At 49.8% G+C, this 20,481-nt stretch overlaps 1 protein-coding gene across 1 annotated transcript in view; it reads right to left on the minus strand.

Annotated features, from left to right (window-relative positions):
- Positions 1-357: 357 nt before the first annotated feature.
- Positions 358-20,481, minus strand: part of SFRP1 (secreted frizzled related protein 1) — a 41,874-nt gene continuing 21,750 nt past the window's right edge. The window contains exon 3 of the mRNA XM_066380394.1: positions 358-1,049. Within this exon, the coding sequence (XP_066236491.1) occupies positions 727-1,049 (323 nt within the window). The 3' untranslated portion in view covers positions 358-726. The remainder of the gene's footprint in view (positions 1,050-20,481) is intronic.

A 20,481-nucleotide genomic window follows, 5' to 3' on the forward strand; every position in this document is an offset into this window, starting at 1 on the left:
CACGTGTGTGGAAGTTCCATCATGCACTGAGGCTGATGTCAACTGCCACTCACATGGCATCTGAGACTGGCTGATTCCCAGCAAAAGACAAGCACATGGAGGGGCAGGGCGGGCAGACCTCCCTCTGCTGTCACTATTGCCTCCTGCCCTTGTGCTTCTCTCCTCACACCTGTCACCTCTGGGACTGACCCTAAGTTGTAAGTGTGCTGGGCGTCTCCGTCTAAAGCAGGCAGAACGCAAAATGACTCTGAGACCAAAAGCAATGTGTCTTCCCAACAGCATTTTCTAATTTCAGAGGAACAGATTAGCTGATCGACCCACGGGCAATTTATAAGGACACAAAGAGAGTTCCAGGAATTCATTTTTGCTGCTGTCTTTTACTTTTTGCCTCCACCCCACCATTTATTTTTTTCAGTGAAAAAAAATGTTCTTTTATAGCGAGTGTGTCTCTGGTTGAAATGGTTTCACACCTCCTCGTGCTCAGTGACATGCTGTTCCGGACTGTAGATCTTACAAGGCTTCCTAATCTAACTGGGTTTCCATACCTGGGTGTGCGGCCTCAAATACTGCTATCCTGGGGTCTGGAGCGTGGCTGTGGAGGGGAGGGGGGCGCTGCAGGAAGAAAGCCGGCGGGGTGACAAGGTCCTCCGCCCACAGAAGACGCGCAGTGAGCTCCAGGGTTGCCCGCTCAGCCCCCCCCCCTCACCCCCACCCACCCCGGGAGATTCACTTAAAGACCGACTGAAAGGTGGGACACTCGTGGTTTTTCATCTTCTTCATGAAGTTTTTGAACTCCTTGTCTTTCTTGTCCCACTTGTGGATGGCCGTCAGCAAGTACTGGCTCTTCACTTTCCGGCCCATGATGAGGAAGTGGTGGCTCAGGTTGTCCAGCTGGTGACAGGGGCAGTCGGCCCCGTTCTTCAGGTACAGGACCAGCTTCTTCAGGTCCTTCTTCTTGATGGGCCCCAGCTTCAGGGGCTTCTTCTTCTTGGGGACAATCTTTTTGTCACCATTTTCTTTTTTCACTTCTTTTATTTTCATCCTCAGTGCTGGAGACGGGGAGGGCAGGAAGGGAGGAGAGAAGGGGAGAGAGAAAGCATTTTAGAACACAGCTCTGCATGCCCGACAGTAACCCAAACCTACGGCCGAGGAGTTGGTTTCAGAAATAATACAGAGGTCTCGGTTTACCTTCACTCACCGATTTTGCCCCCTGGCTCTGCGGTGCCCCATGGTATCTCAACAGTTGCCACAAGGTGCCACGAGCCTCAAATACATTTTCAAAACCAACTCATATTTCTCTTTTTTAAAACTCAGTGACTCAGTATATCACACCATGCTTTCAGAAAAGGGGACTGTATAATCCAATATAATCCATATAATCTAAGACTTTAGACCTCTGCATTAAAAAAAAAAAAATGCTTACCCTGGGGTGTTTTTTAAGAGAAAGTTATTGAGGTTTTTTTAAATTGGTTTTATTTATATTTTTTCACCGTCCAAGGGTTATAAAATTCCTTGAAAGCTGTGTCCACTAAGTGAGACAGACAGACTACGTGTACACACCCAGCAAGTGGTAGTTACAGGATGCTTCAAACTGTCATGTTCAAGTGCACTGAACATCAATGCCCAACTTCTACACTGAAGTAATCGGGAACCCCGCCGGCCTACCCGTTAGGGAGTTTTGACAGCAGGTACTGCTAGTGCTTTATCAACCACTATCAGCCAGGTGCCACAAATGTTCAGTCCACTGAGTAGACCCACACGGAACCAAACTCTATTTTGACTTCCTGATAGATTAGAGCAAGTCCCAGTGAAGTCCTGACAGGTAAATCCAGGTGCTGACCCCTCTAGTCTAATGTGCTACATGAGCTCCTGTTCTGAGCACAGCCCCCGCAGAGAGGGAAAGCCCGCATGTCTGCCGACTCTGCCTTCTCTTCTCTTTGTCTCTACAGACCCTGAGTTAACGTATGTCAGTGTTAACGTGTGGACCAGATACTTTGACGATGAAGACAAATCAGTGTGGAGGCTTCTAGAAGCTGTCAGTGCATTAACACCCCACCTCGAGTCCCAGTCCACTCCCTTCAGACCAGCCAGCCCCGGGCATGTCCAAAGGGGTTGGAAACCATCTTCTAGACGCTAGTCACCAGATACTTTCTACATTCTCTGAATTCTTCTGAATTCAAAATTACTCAACCCCTCTTAATAACACAAAGCTTCCACCCACCCTCCATGAGGAAGGGCTGGAAGCTGGACTAAATAACCAGAGCTAACGATGAGGAAAGCATGTGGCATCCCAGGGAGCGTGCTGAGCACTGGCCGTGCCGTTTCCTTAAGCAAACCTCACAACTCCATGAGGAAGGGGCGATTATTTCCCCCAACGAACAGATGGGGAAACTGAGGCAGAACGGGTTAAGTTTACCTGCCCGAAGTCACTAATCCGACGTTGAAACCCATGTCTGAATGGGTACATTTAATCACTGTGCGGCCCATGCTGACTCTAGTGTTGCAGGTTCTTTATAATGAACCCAAGACTTAAGAGTGCTGATTAAATGGGCCAAGAAAACGAGGGGCAGGAGCTTGGACTCTCTTCCCAGTGTCACCCACCATTCCAAACGACTTTACTTATGAAATGGTGCAAGAAGAGTTCCTCCTGGCAGAGGAAAAACATGCATTTGTGAAGCCTTTTATAATTTAATATTTGGCTGATTAGAAAGCACACCCTTGGCCTAACCCAAGAATGAGTACGGAGAAAATGTCCTAGGAACAAACCTTTAATGAATGAGTCAAAGTCAGTAAATTAAACATGTTCCCACTGATTCTTTTTTTTTTTTTTTTTTTTTTTTACAAAAAGGGCTCCAGACGTTGCAGCCTACTTAACCACATAAAGTACCCTAGACCTGGTGTCCCTTATGAAATGCCTCGCTCCCAAGGCTGGCAGGGTTCCGGAGCTGGGCACCAATCAGCAGAATGCTCTCGCTGAGGATTAGCACTGCCCTCGCAGCTGGCCCAGGTTCCACGCACACGTGGCAGTGAGCTGAGCACCTTCCCAGTGGGCTCCTTTCTTTAACTCTCCCCCAGACTGAACCAGCCATTGCCCAGCGCCGCCGCACCACCAGTTATGCTGCAGTCCCAACCCCACTGCGGACAGAGTGTCATGAGACCAGCGGGGTGGGGGATGGGGGGCGGTGCAGAACAGAAGGCAGCAGAAACCAACCCTTCCAGGACCTCCCCCCAGACATGCCCAAACAGGCCCACACCTGGTGCTTTAGCCTCCCTTGTTGGCTTAAAATCTCATGCCTGGGGTTCACTTGAGAAAAGACTTCAACTGTTCTAGTCGGGGGCTCGCTAAATGAACAAGGTTCTCAGCGGGGCTGCATGAGGACTGGCAAGAGGAGACTGACTGCTCAGGCCCAGGCAAACCAAGTCTCCATCTCTGCCTCCCCTCTGCCAAGCAGAGCAAACGGGACCAGGAGAAACCACAAAGAAAGGCAGTAAAAAATGCTGCAGGGAGGCAAGGTAGTCGGAACAATTCTCCTTCCACAAGAGCTTCTAAGAGCTGGCCCCACACGTTAGATGAGTCTCAAGCTACTTCCTAAAGTCGCAGGCTGGGAACCAAGTGTTGCCATAGGAGTGATCAATTCCATCAACAGGAAAGGGGAATGTGTGCTCAGCTGCCATTGTGGGTGTCCTCTCTGCAGAGAAGTGAGCGGTCCTTTTTAAGGTCCTCACCACGTGCCAGGCTGTCCACGGGCCCAGGACAGGTGCCATCCGTGCGGCTCCTGACCTAATGCTCACGGCATCCATGTGAAGAATCCATTACTTATTACAACCAAGGAGAAGGACACAAGTTACGTAGTGACAACATGCGGCCACCATTTGTAAGAGACGGCATCAGAGTTAGAACTCATCCCTAACCCCAAAGACCCTGCTCTTTCCTGCTATACCATGACTGGGTTTCAAATGATATTGCTTCAGTGGAAATTATCTCACTCTTTTGATTGTATAGCTTTTAATCACAACTCAAATCAAAAATTAATGGTCCTTTGCCATGACCGTGTAAAGGAATTTGGTTTACATAAGTGAGGGGGACGGCGAGGGGAGAGGGGAATCAAATGGTGGAAATGTGTTCTGCATTAGACTCTTTATTCCTTGCCATTTGGCTCACTTTCTTTTTTGAGGTGGGGAGAGTAGGGAAGGAGGCACATATGGCCAGAAATTACTAACATCTTTCCATCTTTCAAAGGTTTATTTTAGGGATGCAGATTACCAACAATGTTTGGACAGGCGATTAGCTGTCCGAGGTTGATTTCCCTGTGCCTGTGGATAGGTGGGCAACCCCCCACCATGCCTCATCCAGGTGCTGCAGGGACAGGGGTGAGTGCGGGCCCAGGAGAAGCCTGGGACTGACCACTTCTTCCTCTCCTCCTCGCCCCACCACACTAAGGCACTCCTGGACGCCAGGGGTTATGCTCCTGGACTACACTCCCAGTTTGCAATGCGCATGGTGGTGGTAGGCAAGGAGGAGAAGCCTCAGGAGGCAGCTGGTATGATGGGCAGAATCCTGGTGACCACAAAATCTGGTCTGGAGCTCCTGACTGTCTGTTTTCCATCTATAAAGTGTAGAGTGAGGTCTGCAAGCCTAGCAATACTCCCATCCAGAGGCACCATGCTGGGCAATGCCGGGACGGGGTATGGGGGGGGCAGCTGAGCTCATCTCCAGCCTCCTCACACTGCACTCACTCTTCTCTGCCCTCTGGTGAGCCCAGAAACAACGGGCAAGAGTTCTACAGTGGCCTTAGGCCCTGACCTCAGCTACCTGTCACAGCAGGGCTCTGACCTAAAACAAAACAACAAACAAAACACTTCTTTGGGGGTTTTTTCTTGCTTGTTTTTTGCAACAACTCAGCATCTTTCAAAAGTAGAATATTACTCTCACCTTTCACCTCACTGGAATTCAGAAACCTAGCAACTTTGAAAACCCAGAATTTAAGGTTACAATCAGGGGCTATGTAGGACTTTCTCGGGAATCTTAAAATAATCCCTATATTCATGTCGATCCTTAATGTTTCACGCCACTTCAGTCACCCAAGCCATACACACACACACACACACACATTTTTTTTTTTGTCGCTTACAAATTACACTTCCTTGGTCAACTTCCCAGGAGGCTTAGCCATATTTCTGAGGCTAACGTGAAAACAGGAAACTCATTAAACTCAAGACAAATCCACACTCTCTTCAGAACCATCCCTTCCTCCTAGATCTGCTTATACAAACGCTGCTGCTATTCTTCTAATAATCTAGACAGAGTGCCTGGATGTAGGACAACCATTAGGCAAGGGCCAGTCGTTTATACAACCAACAGCACAGAACTGCTGCAGGAACACAAGAAAAGTCGGATGGGAAAGGGGGGGGGGGATAGGGTTGAGTTAGTAATCAGATTTGTGACTCATCTGATTCCAGATAGTTGTTACAGTGAACAGTAAAGAACAAAAAGAATGAGGGACCCCAGGAAGCACCTTCATAGGGGTGGGAGGAAGAACAGTTATTACAAAAGTCACCACAGGCACAGATGGAAAACCAGGCAGCCCGTGTCTGAGAAAGCACATGAGGAAGGTGTTTTGAATGGACAAAATGCTCCTTGATCCCTAACGCTGCCAAGTTTAAGAATGAGTGTGAGACTAGATCCTTCGACTCGGCAATCAAGGGGTCCCTGATGACCTGTGGGAGGCCAGGATCCAAAGGGGTGCGGGTGAGTTCCAGAGAGCTCAGTGGAAAGAGAAGGTGTCCATACTGACAACCACCAAGCTTCTGGAATGTTTGTGAAAATTTACTGCTGTCCACTGCTAGCCAAACATATTAGACTGAGCACACACAATCATTTCCGCTCCTTTCCAAAGTCAGTTCAAAATTATAGGGGAAAAAAAGTTATAAACACATGCAGGAAAATGGTAAAGGGAACAAGAACATATCAACATTTAGTATGACAGGAAGTAAATGGATGGTGGAACGCGGCTTGATGGAGAGGAAAAGCTGCGACCTCGCTGCCAGTAAGAAACAAGTCAGTGTGCACGGTGGGGCCCAGAAATGTTCGTGGGCGGAGCCATTGGGTGCGTCCGCACTCCGTTGCAGAGGCTGCGTCACACGCGGGAACTGGTAAAACATCTGGATGAGGACACTGACGTCGTCCAGTCTGGGCCATAAGTCCAGCTGCCCATCCTTCACCAACTCCAGCAGCAGCCAGGAGCGCTGTTCTCTATGGGACGTTTGAACCAGGCAGACCGCGAGCTTGCAGACCCGGACGGGAGGGCAGGGTAGTTGAGGTGCTGCACTAAGTCAGTCTGCATAGTGAACAGTGAGACGGACCCTCAGGTCTCAGAACGCTACACTTATGTCTCTCCCATCAGGGGATCGAAGGGGTTCTCTCTAAAGGAACTAGGAGCCCAAAAGAAAAGACCTACAGCTCTCACAATGAAGTCTAAAGGGAGGCCCCACAAATCACAGGCCATGCTCACACACAGAGCTTCCAGTGTAGTGCTTCGCTATTGAATTCAAATGGCAAGACAGGCATTTAAGGAAGCCTCTAAACGCGAACAGATCCCAAAACATGCAAAACAAACAAAAAATAATAATTCAGAGACGACAGAGACAATGCAGGGAGCATTAAAAAACCCTTGTACCAAAATAATATTATGGTCACAAAAGCAGAACAGAAAGTTACTAAAAGGAATATTTACAGAACAGAAAGAGTATTTGGAAATTTAAAATGTAAGAGCAGAAGTAAAGAATGCAATACCAAGTGCTTTCAGATAAGGTTAAAAAAAATCCCTAGAAAGCTGAACAAAATGACTCAGAGATGGGAACAGGAGAAGAAGAAAGCTAAGATAGAGGATCGACCCAGGAGGCTCAACATCTGAATAGAAGACGTTATGGGAGAAATTATCAAAGAAATAATACAAGAAAATTTCCCAGAAATGAGGAACAGGCATTCTGAGCTTAAACAGTCCTCAGCTCACTCAATCATGACATTTAGAAAAACCAGTGATAAGGAGAACTTTTAAAATCCTCTAGAGAAAAAGAGAGTGTACCTCTAATACAAAGAGCAGGCATCAGAGCGGCACTGGACTTACCAACAGCAACACTAGGAGCTGGAAGATAATGGATCAGTACCTGTAAAATCCCCTCACTTGGTACTGAGTGAGCCTGACTATCAATCAGTGTGTGATTAGAATAAAAACAGTACAATAAAAACATCTTCAGACATTCAGTGATTAAAGAAAAATTAATTCCCACGTCTTTTCTCAAGAAACCACTCCATGACGTGTTCCACAAAAACACAGAACAGGAAAACACAGAATTCAGAAAACCAAAGCTCTAACTTAAAATAAAAGCAGTGGTGCCTTAGGATGTTTTTTCCAGAACAATTGTATGGCAGGCCTAAAGCTCAGCCAGTCCCAAATGAAGCAGGAAGAGGGAGGATTCAGGCCGATCACCTGCAGAAGAGTTTGGGGATGAATTTCTAATACAAACAGAAGAACTGGGAGAATGAAATGAGGCAATTGCCAACTCAAAAAAAAAAAATCAAATTTTAACCATGTTAACTATTACCAAAAAAATAGCTAAAATTATTACCTCTGGGAATTAGCAGTGGAAAGCCATGGGGCAAGGGACGGCACTTTTTTTGTTAAAAACCTTCTATTACTACTTGACTTTTTAAACTGCATTTATTTTGAAGCAAAAAACCTAAATTAAAAAATATATATATAGTCTCTAAATAATATATACACGACTCAAATAGAAACAGACATGGATACATGGGACAGACAGACAGCTATCAGAGGGCAGGGGGTTTGGGGGACTGGATGACAGAAGGTAAAGAAATTAAGAAAAAATCCCATCTGTGTGTGTGTGTGTCTGTGTATATATATAACACAGAGACACAGACAACAGTGTGGTGACAGCCAGAGGGAAGGGGAGGAGGGGCGGGTGGAGTCAGGCACAGGGGGGGAGATGAGGGAGATGGCTGCACCATGCAGCACACCTGAAACCCGTACCCCGATAAATTATACCTTTGTTATACATATAACATATATATAAAATCAGAGGTTGATTTAACAGCGGGCGCACCGGATACACGCCGTGGGCCCCAGCTTCTGAAGGGCCCCACAAAATCCCAATTTTACACTTTTTTCTAATGACACCAAGTTTGGTTTCATATGTGCAATTTTAACATTAATAGTACATAATATTTTTATTTATTTAAAAATACAGTCAATGTGTATTTTTACTTTCCCTGTCTTTTTTTTAAGGGGCCCAATATTTTCTTCTGCGCCTGGGGCCTCAACTGACCTTAATCCATCTCTGTATAAAATATGTTATATATATATATACATATATATATGTATATATATGTGTATATATATATTACAATATATATATATATTACACACACACACACACACACACACACACACACACACTACTCACAAAATGTGAGACCTTAAAAGAAACACAAAGATTACATTTCCAGGTCTTCCATTGGTCCTTCAACTAGAGCAGCTTGGCATTAGTTAGGGCTTCTCATGGGTTACATTTTTATAAAAATTCTGCTTTTTCCATTGTTTTTTAAGGGGAAGGGGTGACCTAGAGATATAATCAATCCCCTTCATGATTCAGATTTAAAAACTCAATTAGTTTAGCATTTGAATTATTTCCTTCAAGCTGGAAAGGGTGTTACAGCTGGAGGCTCCCCTAGCTCTGCTGAGAAGGGCTCCCTGCCTCCCCACTGAGCTCATTGTTGTATTCCATAGTTCCTCCAAGCAGAAAGGCAAGAGGGGAGGAATGGTGTCCCGGAAGATTCAAGGGACAGTTGGACAAGCACATGGATCCATTTTCTGTCATCCACACTCATGAAAATCCATCCCACAGCAGATAACAGAGTGCACACCCAGATTCCCTAGGGACTTGCTTTTTTTTTTTCTTAAATTGCTTTCTCCTTCCCAGAGGGCTAAAGTCCCCAAATAGATAATTTGAGAAGCAGGGGGTAAGACTGACAAACTCTGTACAAAGTGGCCTGTTTCTGGGCCCTTGGGTCAGGAGGAGCCCACAGATGGGCACCCGGGCATCCGCTCTGTGGCCTCGGTTCACACCCCTCACCCCACATAGAGCCTCCAGATTAAAAAAACAACAACAACAAAAAAAAAAAACCTGTTCAGATAACAAGGTGTCACTAAGCAACAAAAACAGAGAGGACCCGATTTGCTGCTTCCCACCCCACTGCCACAAATCTCTTGGGTGGGTATCCCTGAGGAAGAAAGCCCCATTCCCAAATCCAACTGTGCAAATGAGATTGGGTAACAGCGCTGGGTCCGGCTGGGCTGTGAAAGACCGCAGCCTCCTTCCAGCACTCAGCAGAGGGCCCGGCACCGTGGCGAGCTGGCTTTGAGGCGTTAGGGCCAAATGAGCCCTACTGACAAAGGCCCCACAATGGCAGCTTAGCAGATCTCTCTGTTCCCAGCAGGAGCCAGTGTTTGGCATCATTAATTCGTTTAGCAAAGAAAGGAGCTCCCACTTGGTCACGATAACTCAGGCTCTCTCCCCTGACCGCAAACCACACGCTGCATACTTACATGCATTTACTGACTACAGGCTGTATGTTACCAAAAAAGAGAAAAGAAAGATCGCAAAAACAAATCCCCCTCCTCAAAAAAGATTGAAAGCAGCTTTCTTCTTTTCTCATTTACAAAAACAGTAGAAAGTCGCTGCTTAGTGACTTACTTGGGGCAAATTATTTATTGACGTTGTTCTGTTTTCTGGACCCCAGACATCTTGGGGAGGTGGGCAGGAAAGTGGAGTTTTACAGGCCCTCCCCAACACACACACACACACACACACACACACACACACACACACACACACACACCACAACAGCACTGATGTTCAGCCAGCCGGGATCCTGCTGCCTAATTGCTTGATTTCATGGATTGTGTTAAGTCCCCACTGGTTTAAGCTAATGGTGCAAGATGAAAACCCCACTTTAAGAGCAAAGAGCTGCCTGGTGTGGTTTTATTTGGGAAGACGTGTGCATTGGCAGCTCTGGCAGCAGGGGCATGGGCCTCAGAATGGGACAAAGAAGAGCTCTGGGCCCCTTCTTCCAGTAAGCACTGTATCTCTCCTCTCCACCTCCCCAAGCAGGAGGCAGAGAAGAATGGGAGAATCGCTTAAATCAAGTCAATCACTAGGATTGATTGAATCTTGGCTCCAAGTCCAGGCAAACCTGCCAAGGCAAACAGTTTTTCCTGCCGCAGGGTCACTGGTTTTCCATTCCTCTCCATTCCACCCCCTGCTATTCGCACAAATGACAAGCTGGAGTGTGGAATGGTCTCTTGGAAGAAAAAAGTGGGGAGTGGGTTTCACAGCCAACGAATCGGAAAAGCCATGAGCTATCCCTAGCTTAAGAGGGGGGTTCTAGAACTTTAATGTCATCAGAATCACCTAAGGACTTATTCAAATGCAGATTGCTGAGTCAACCCTTAAGTTTCTGATTTGGTAGCAATGGGATGAGGCCCAAGAATTTACATTTCTAACAAGTTTCCCAAGTGTTACTGAGCTGCTAATCCAGGGACCACATTGGAGAAGTACTGGTTCAAAGAGTTTGAGGGGATGGATAAGGTGGGCTTTCTGACTTGTCACCTTGGTTATTCACAATGGTGCATTCTTAGGACTCTTTCTTGGGTGGTGTTTAAATACCCCAGAGGCCCAGGAGAGCCCTCCGGTCTCACAGAAGCTCAGGCTGAGGTCAGCAAGACCAACATGGGCATGTCCAAAACCCAGCAGACCCTGCGAGAGCTAGTCTAGCACTGTTTTCAGAATTGCAGAGGTCTGTGGGCCCCTATCCTGGAGTGGGGGATTCTTGCAAAGCCAAAGCTGGGAAAACAAAAGCTTTGATAGCAAGAGGCACACATTTTAGAGGAAAGTCCAGAGTCAGCAGAATGAAGCTTCTGGTTCAGACTCCATCACTCACCTTCTCTGCAAATCTGGCTAAACCACTTTACTTCCCTGGGTCACTGCATAGCCATTTGGGCCACGTAATCTCATTTTCCTTCCCAGCACTTGCAATCTTTCTGAATCTTCCTATTTCCTTTCAATGTCTTGGAATTCAATACAGAAACACTAACCATATAAGGGAAAGCATATCCCATCTTAAGTGGTAACTTGTTCCCATGGCCTGTTCACACCAACTCACAGTGAGCATAGCCCAGGACTAGAGTGAACACGATGGTGCGAGAGTCCAGTCCTGGTCATGAAGGCATGGTGGAGTCAGACGTGTTTCCATCTAACAGATGGGAGAAGAGGCTAGATGTGCCCTGACCCCTTGGCTGACAAAAGCGACATGTCCGGTGCCTGGAGCACTAGCAACAGGCACACCCAGCTCTTATCCCTTTATTGACTTCTGAGTTGATCCCTCTGAGGATAGAGGGTGCATTCCAGACTAAATTTATGTTTTTCCCACCCACTCTTCCAGCCAAGCTACAGACCGTCTTCTCCCTGAAGCCTTCCCAGCCTGATCCAGCCATGCCCAAGGGTGAAAGCATTCTAGGTACAAAAGGATTCGGAGAGGGACACACCTCCCAGTAATCACGGACTTCCCGAAAGAACCAAGCTAAGAAAGCACAAAAAAGCAGCCTACGTCCCAAATCCTTCATTCTCACCATCACAAGATTCGCTCTGAAGCAGAAACAGAGGTTCCGTATGCAGACCTCGGCCACCCCACCCTGAAATGAAGGTTTTTCCTCCCGTCTCACATTTCTGATGCTATATATCTGTCTAACTTTCTGTGCTGGCGTTTTGTTTTTGTTTTGTTTTGTTTCGTTTTTTCACCCTTTCTAGGCTTTGTGTAAACAGCAAAGAATCAGAAGACCCAGTTGCCCTGGCAGCCTGCCAGACTCTGGCCCCTAGCAGACACCGAGGTCTGTTGTGAGCCTGGGCCACAATAGACACCTTGCCTGTCTGGAAGATGGGGCAGGACCTGGCCTCGCCAGAGTCCCAGGACAGGGTGACAGAGCACATGTGGTTCTTCTATCTCCAACCCAGCCAAGCCCCACTGGAAACAGACTTGCCTCCGGTTGAATTACAATGAACAGCAAACAGGATGGAAAGTGCTGGGCAAACAAGTTTGTGACCAGTGTTTTTTAGGTTTCCTGGCTTGCATTGGGGCAGCACCATGTGTGTATAGTCTATGGAAGGCTGCGGTGCTTGCCCTCAGGGCAGCAGATTGCAAATTGTGGATCGCCCTCCTGCTTGGGAGGGGTGATTGTTTGCTGGAAAAGGGGTTTTCTCCCCCAGTCTGTTTTGCTGGAGGGTGCTGAGGCTTGCGGGGGGGCCTGGGAGTTCAGGAGAGTCCAGAGAGAGAAAGGGAAGTGGACTTTCTTGACTGTTTGCTCGTCTGCCATTACCAGACTTTAATAAACGGAATGGCCCACCATTTTCTGGCTCCACGGTTCCTTTACCATCTGCCCAAATCCAATGAGAACCTGCATGATCACGGTGGCAGCGGCTGCTGGCCCTACAGAGAGGAGTGCTGGGCCCCTGAAGGTGACATCTGTTTTGGCCTGAGGTAGGTCTGATTGAAGCCAGAAATGTAAAAAGTGAATGGGAGCCGGCCCCCAGTCCGAACTCGAGGCTGGTCTCCTGTTGCCCAGGGTGTGCACTCTGCCGGGCTCTGCCGCACACACTCGGGGTGGCCGGGTGGTGTCCACCCTGAGCCGGATGTCCTGACTCCTGCTTCTAGGTCCTCTGACCTTCACTGACTCCTTTCTCTCCACTCATCTGGAGCCTCACACGCCAGTCACAGGGCGGAGGTTCCGAGAGCCTAAGGGGTGAGGGACGCAAGGGACTCAGAGGCAGTGGGATCGCAGGCATTCCCTCTGTGCCCCCTCCTTCTCAGGAAAGCCACTTCCCGAAAGGAGACAAAAACAGAAATAAATGAACAAAGAGACTTCCCCATGACCCTGGGGGCTGAGGTGGCCCCAGAGGAGGGACAAACAGCCCCAGGCCCAGAAGAGAGCCACATGAAGTCTGGTGGATGAACAAGACTCAGGGTACCACAGAGAGAGCTTAGCAGGAAACAGGTGTCCAGACCACACTCTGGGGTCCTGTCCCCCACTCCCAAGGCAGGCCTGCCATTCAGGCAGCACCTGCTTTCTGGGTGTCTACCGAGTTCCTGACTCCAGAACTTGCAAGTTTGCTTTGAATAGGCCCTATTACTCTCTACGTACAGTGCACCCTTTCCTACAAAGACAGTCAGTCCCCAGAAGACAGGGGCAATGGCTCTGGCTTACAACTCTCTGAGAGTCCTGTAAGCACCCAGCTCCCCAGCAGGTGTGCCCATTTACTGACAGGGGTTCGGGGAGTTGGCCTCATGTCCCCAGTTCCTTTCCTCAGTTCTCGTGCCACCTGCCAAGTGCCCCTACATCTTGTTCATGGGCTTCTGCCCCACCCAGGGAGCTAGGGAGTGTCCCGTCTCCTCTCCAACCCCTCTCAGGTCCTGCGCCCGAGGACCCTCATCGCACCCTCGCCACACAAGCCTCGCCCCAGTACCAACCAAGAGACGTCCAAGAGGTTGGGCAGCTCCTTCCAGATTTGCTAAAGAAATAGAGTTTCAGCCACCCTCCCTGTCTCAGCACAGGAGGATTGAAGTGACAGCCACAAACCGAAGATGAGACGACGTCGCCTTCCATCTGACCAAGGCAGTGCAGCCACTTCAGAACGCAAAACATCTGAGCTCATGGCTACTACCATCTGAAGATTTCAGAAGAGCTGGGAAATGGGAAGGCATCATGTAGACTGTCAGGTGCTATACAACACCAGTACCGGTTTAGATTTCGTACACAGCTGTGTATAGAGACACATCATGTAATTAGCAGCAACGGTGCCAATTTGTCATAAATTGAGGGTTTGCTGTGAAACCACCCTTAACACAGCATGTGCATCGTGGCTCATTACGAGGGGGAGCTGCCGGCCTGTGTGCAGCGAGCGCTCAGAGGAAACGGTGCACCCTGCGCTGAACAAGCATCTCGGGTGCACGTCCCATCAGGAAGGACGCAGGCCCCGGCTCTCGGACCTCTGTGCCATGCAGCTGACTCTTCTCCGGACAGAGGCATGGAATAGATTCTCCCTCGGATCCTCCGAGAGGAACCAAGATTTTGGACTCCTGGCCTTCCTGAACTGTGAGAGAATAAAATTCTGTTGTTGAACTCGCCTGGTTTGTGGTGACTTGTTTTGGTGGCCCTGGGAAACCAGTACGAGCCAGGCTCAGCCACTGCATCACTGTCTCTCAGCAGATGCAGCCGGTCAGCTGGGAGAAACAGCAGGGTGTGCTGGAGCGTCCGATCCCTGCGGCCTGCCCGTGCTCCCTGTGTGACTTCCGCCTCTGCTCTGTGACTCTGAGCAAGTCACCCGCCCTCTCAGAGCTCCATTTTCCTCACCCTAGAGAGGGGATAACAATGCTTTCCACATCTCTCCCAGGTCATTGGTGGGCTCGGTAGGAAAATAAGCTCCTATTTGGGAAAGCATTTTGAAAAAGGCAAACTTACTTTCAAATCTCTACTATTTCGTACATTTTTTATCTTATACCATGTGCATATATTGCCTTTTCAAAACTAAATTACATATTCAAAGTAAATAAGTATATACACATAGATTTGTGTTTTCATTCACACTCGATTCATTTATTGTGTCCACCTAAACTTCTGCCCAGTTGGCAAGCCCGCCTCTGCCTCCGAGAGAAGGAGAAAAGTGCAAATCGTTTTCTACTGCGTTTGGGCAAAATCACTCTAGCTTGAGAATGTGGGTTCATTTCCCTATGGTCTTTCCAGAAGCTCTCTGTGACTATGGTCTCATTGTTCTTCACCCTATTCCTAAGGAGGGAGTGGGGATTCCAACTCTACTTCACAGATAAGAGCCCCGTAGAATTTCAGTCCTTGCTTCTCGTTCTGTGACCTTTGACGACGCGTGCTCCCTGCCTTGTTTCTCCCTCTCCTTCTGTTGTTTCGACTTGAATACCTTTGTTTCCTGAGCTTCAGGACACAGCCAGGTCTCTGCTTCTTTCCTTCGCTGTAACAAAATGTATGCTTCACTAAAAGGTGTCAGAATGAGAGAGACTACTGGGTGGCAGTCCCCTGTAGGTGTCGCCTCTGCCTGTCCCCCTTCAAAGTTGGTGGCTTCTCCCTTTGAAATGTGAATGGAATGATCTTCAGGCCTTTTCCCTGGAAGTATGTCAAGGGCTCCGCGTCAGACAGACCTGGGTGGCGGACGGGTCCGGACGGGAAGCCCAGTGAATCTGTCCTTAGAAAGAATGTGCAGGTCCCAGGCTGCTTTTCCAGCCGTTCTCAAGGTTCACTTCAAGACTATCCAATGCAGGGGTCCAGTCAGACCAAAATCAGCAGCTGAGCCTGTAGAAACCTCCCAGATCAACACTATTTTTTCTAGAAAGAAAAAAGTCATTCCTCCAATTTTCTTATACCTACTGATTATAGTTCAAATAATATAGAAAGTTGATAAGCGTTTGTTCCTTCACTCAGACCGACCGCTCTGCCAGCCTATCCCTGGGCACGGGTGTCCTAGTGGGGCCACAATTGGTAGCAGCACCGCCTGGCCTCCGATGCCACCATTATTACCTGTTTGCATGAGCTCGGAGAAGCTTTATGGAAAAAACAGACCCGTAAGTTTCTCAGTGAGTGGGATCCATACGCATGCAGGAACAGGCAGAGGAACTGCTGAGAGTCACATCACCGAGAGGACGTGAAGCCGCCGGGGACATCCAGGAGGAGCCAGTGTCTGGCTCGTTAGCCCAGATTCAGAAGCGGGGTCTGAGGGAAGGAAGGAATCGTGGCTCGGAGTGCAGCACAGTGCTGTCACGTGGACCAGACACACTGGGGACCATATGTGCTGTGGGAAGCTGTTAAAAAGCTCTTTCACTTGAGGCTGGAACACAGCAGGACCCAGGTAGCCCAAGTGTAGGGCTCCTCCCCCAGAGCACCCCCTCAGGGCCGAGCAGGGCCCTCCTACGCTCTCCGAGGACGGGATCCCCAACTCCAGCCATCTTCTGCAGTGACCGCCACCAGCCTTGTGCAGATGGGGGGAGAACTTCAACAAAGGCAGGCTGCCCGGCTAGCAATTTGGGTGGAAATGTCAACCTTCGTACCCACAGGCAGACCAGGGGACAACTGGTAAAGGCCCCAATGTTCCACTCAGGAATAAAGTACAGGTGTGTGTATCATTGGAGAATCCAGCCCTTTTCCCCTGAGGTCGCAGACTCAGTAACTTAAAAGAGTGTCAGATGTGCCCCAGGAGTGAGAAGTGGCCAAGCCAGCCCAGCTCTGGCCCCTCCTCTTCCAACCCAGGGGCCCGTGCTGACCAGCTTCCTGTAGTAGATTTTAGGGTAACATTTCCTTTGAAAAAAAGTTCTGCTTCATAGAATGCGTGTGTTTAAAGATCAAAAAGTTAGGACACAGAAGCACAGATTCTTAGAATGGGATTTAAGAGGCCGTCCCTCCAAAGTCATTTCAGAAATCTGAAAACAGGAAATTACCAGCCTCACCTGTCAGCCGCTGCTCAGGAGCTGAAGCCTGGACCCCGAGTCCCTGTGGCCCCCGTGTTCCCCCTCGTCCCCAGGCACTAGTCCCTCCTGTTTGTGTCCTTCACACACACACACTTACTCAGAAAGCCGAGCCCCCAGCTTCCCGGCTCCAGCCCCACGAGCTCACACAGCCTCCCTTCCCCCTTCTGCAAATGCAAGCCACCCTCTCCCTGTTCCAACGCCGGAACAAATGCGAAACAGAAAACGGAGCTCCCTCCAGGCTGAAGAAGTACAACCCAGGTCACTATCATAGAGTCACTTCCTATAAGGAGCGAGGCTGTGGGGCAGGAGGAAAGCCGGACCAGAGGTCCTCCTGCCAGCCCTCAGCCCCTTCAGGGAGAACCGGGCACGCTGCCCAGCCCCAGGTCACTATCACAGAGTCACTTCCTATAAGAAGCGTGGCTGTGGGGCAGGAGGAAAGCCGGACCAGAGGTCCTCCTGCCAGCCCTCGGCCCCTTCAGGGAGACGGGCACGCTGCCCAGCCCCAGGACCACCGCTCCGACAGAACAGTGGGCTGCAGCCCCACACGCAATCCACTGACGATCCCGGGGCCTGACCAGGGGAGTCCCCACGCTACCTTCCTCCAAGGAACACTCAGCAGTGAGGCAGGGACCGAGAAGGAAGGATGCTTGCCTGTGAGCTCACTCCATAGAGAGGAGCCCCGGCAACGGGCTCCCAGACCTCACTCCACCAGAGAGGCAGACTTGGGGATGCCAGCGATCCCCCCAGACCACTTCAGAAGAGGCTCTCTGTTGTGTCCCGTGCCAGAGTGTCTGGGGTGTGGGCCCTCCAGAACCCCCCACCTGAGGGCTCCATGGACAGGACAGGCAGCTTCTCCCCTCCGGCCTGGGTTTCTTTCTCCGGCCCCCAGAGGGTAAGGCAGGAGTATGAGGAGGGGCTGGCTGGCTGGCTGGCTGGCTGGCCGGGACCAGAGGCAGCTCACCGGCCGACCCCCAAGAGCATCGGGACGGGGCCCTGGACGGGACGATGAGCGAAAGAAAGGGCAAGTGCTGAGCTCCCCGCCAGGCTCGACTGCTCTCCGCTGGAGGAATCATTCCAAACAAGGAGAGCTGCCAGAAGACACATTAAGTCTGTAAGAAAAGAAGGCTGCAGGCGAAGAGCTGTCAGTCACACAGAAAAACCAACAACACAATCTATTGATTCTTCTCCTTTTCCAGCGAAGGGGCAGCTTCTCACTCACCACCCTCCCCCTTCACACGGTTATACAACTGTGAAGGCAAAAAGGGGTTTTTTAAAAGTCACCAGGAAAACCGACACCAGGGAGTGGGGGGTCGACCAGACGGTCTTGCTTGTATGAAAGAAAGGGAAGGACAGGGAGGCAGGAGAAGAGAGGCCCAGCCGGGGCCAGCGCGTCATTCCAGGTCCGTGGGACCTCCTCTCTGGCAACTGGAGGACCATTTCCCGAGAGTCGTGACCACCAGAGTGCTCCAAGCCATCTGGTCTTCGTCACGAAGACATGCAACCTGGGAATGAATTCGAGGCTCTGTTTTTGCACACCCAGGAGCCGGCCCTTTCCTGGCTGAAGAGTGGGTCTGCACGTGAGGATGGAACTGACCGGAAGCACACTGCCGAGGGGACGGTCCATGTCGCTGGGGGTCCATGTCGCTAGGTGAGCTCATGAGCCGGGGCCCCAGTTTATTCCTCCGCCTTCTTCGGGAAAACAACCTGATATCCCCATGAGAAGGAAGGTGCACCTGCCAACACAGCCACCTCCCAGAGGGAAAGCGAGAGCCAGCGCTCCATACATCACTGACTCGTGGAATCTGCAGGTTTGGACAGGACCACAGGTCATGCCTTCAGGCTTCCTGCCCCATGCAGCCCTTTCTGGTATCGCAGGCAGGAGACATCCAGACTTGGAGTGGCTCCTGTGGTGGGATCCTCCCTATCTCGTTGGTCAAGGTTTTATTTCCGCACCAAGCCAGGTTTATCAGACCCACGCAAGTCTGCCCTTTGCTGGACCAGTCTCGGCTCTCTCAGCTCCTGTCCTTACTTACACTTGTAGTCCTGAGGGGCGGACATCCTCAAACACACAGGCTTACCCACTGGAAGGGGGATACAGGAGAACTGCCAGGCCCCTTAGAGACTGGGAAACATCTGACCTGTCTGCAGCCTCCAGATGCAGGGCTGATGGCTTGGCAGCTCCGTTTCTGACACTTCACAGCTCCTGTATGTGAAATATCCACCATCAGCCATGACGGGCCGACAGGAGGCTGACGCTTCTGCATGCTGGTATCCGGGCAGAGGGACAGCACAGAGTGGCAGCGAGAGCACCAAGTCACTCCCAGACCGTGACGTATCTGCCCCGGGGCGTGCCATGGCCACTGTCCTCTCTTTGGGGCCAGGCCGGCATAAAAATGCCTCAATTTTCCAAGTTTCCTCTCCCACCCCTTGGGTTTGGATCTCAATCTTCTGATAATACGTGCTCCCTTGTGAGCCCAGAGATGCTTAGGGGTTAGATCAGCCTATCTGTTAAGAATCTCTAAAACTCTACAAACTCCTCTGATAGAAACATCACTCACTATTACTACCCTGGTTCAGGCCTGGTGTTATTTGTAAAATGCTTTCACTCTTTATTTTTTCTTATTAAGGAAAGCAAAGTGTGTGGCTTTGGTTATCAATGCTTTAGGGGGAAAGTGGCCGTGTTGAGCCAGCTGACAGCCCTGCTCGAACAGAAAGCCCTTCCTGGGAATGCCAGGGAGCTGGAAGACGGCACCTGTGGACCAGCTGCCACGGGGTGATTTGTGAGATGTGAATTTGCACTTTGTCATTTACAAGACACTTCAATAGAATCTCATGGGATCCACACACCAGTTCTGAGAAGGGTGTACAACTATTCCTATGTGGCAGGTAAAGAAAACCAAGGCTTAGAGAACTAAACTTGGCCAAAGTCGCATGGTTGGTACAGTGTGGAGCTGGAAATAAAACTCGATTGTAAGGTTTAGGCAATGTTTCTTAAAATCACTTGCTCCACATTTCCAATCTGCTTTCCCATCAGGCTATGTCTTCCCCATGCAAGCGAAGAGGGTCCTATGACCTCCATCCCCGTGTTTCTGAGTAAACACAGGGAAGAGCGAGAGCCTCAGAGACAAAGTCAGGAGAGGGATCCCAAATGTGGGATCGGTCCAAAGAGCTGAGGTCAGAATGTCCAGAAGCCCTCCAGGCACTGTCGGGGAATGCTCCTCTACAATGCAACAGTGCAACAATGCATAGTCCTTTGTGGTGGTCCGGCAACCCCAACTCAACTCTGCAATGAAGGCATCCAACTCCCTTTTCATCTGCTGCACACTCAGATACCGGCTTCTCTTCTACCTACAACGAAGGCCATGTGTTCCCAAGTGAACACTTCTAGGGAGCAGGGAGGTGCCAATGAAGATATTCTATCAAGAAACATGCCACATTGCCCTGGCCCTGTTGGCTCCATGGTAGAGCGTTGGCCCAGAGTGTGGATGTCCTCGGTTTGATTCTCGGTCAGGGCACACAGGAGAAGCGCCCATCTGCTTCTCCACCCTTCCCCCTCTCCTTCCTCTCTGTCTCTCTCTTCCCCTCCCACAGCCAAGGCTCCATTGGAGCAAAGTTGGCCCGGGCGCTGAGGATGGCTCCATGGCCTCTGCCTCAGGTGCTAGAATGGTTCCAGGTACAATGGAGCAATGCCTCAGATGGGCAGAGCATCGCTCCCTGGTGGGCCTGCAGGGTGGATCCCAGTCGGGCGCATGCAGGAGTCTGTCTCTCTGCCTCCCCACTTCTCACTTCAGAAAAATTAAAATAAAAAATAAAAAAAGAAACATGCCACAGAGTTTTTGCAGAAAACCATACAGTTTCAGGGC

This window comes from Saccopteryx leptura, chromosome 4 (genome assembly GCF_036850995.1).
Source record: "Saccopteryx leptura isolate mSacLep1 chromosome 4, mSacLep1_pri_phased_curated, whole genome shotgun sequence".
In the NCBI taxonomy this organism is placed as follows: domain Eukaryota; kingdom Metazoa; phylum Chordata; class Mammalia; order Chiroptera; family Emballonuridae; genus Saccopteryx; species Saccopteryx leptura.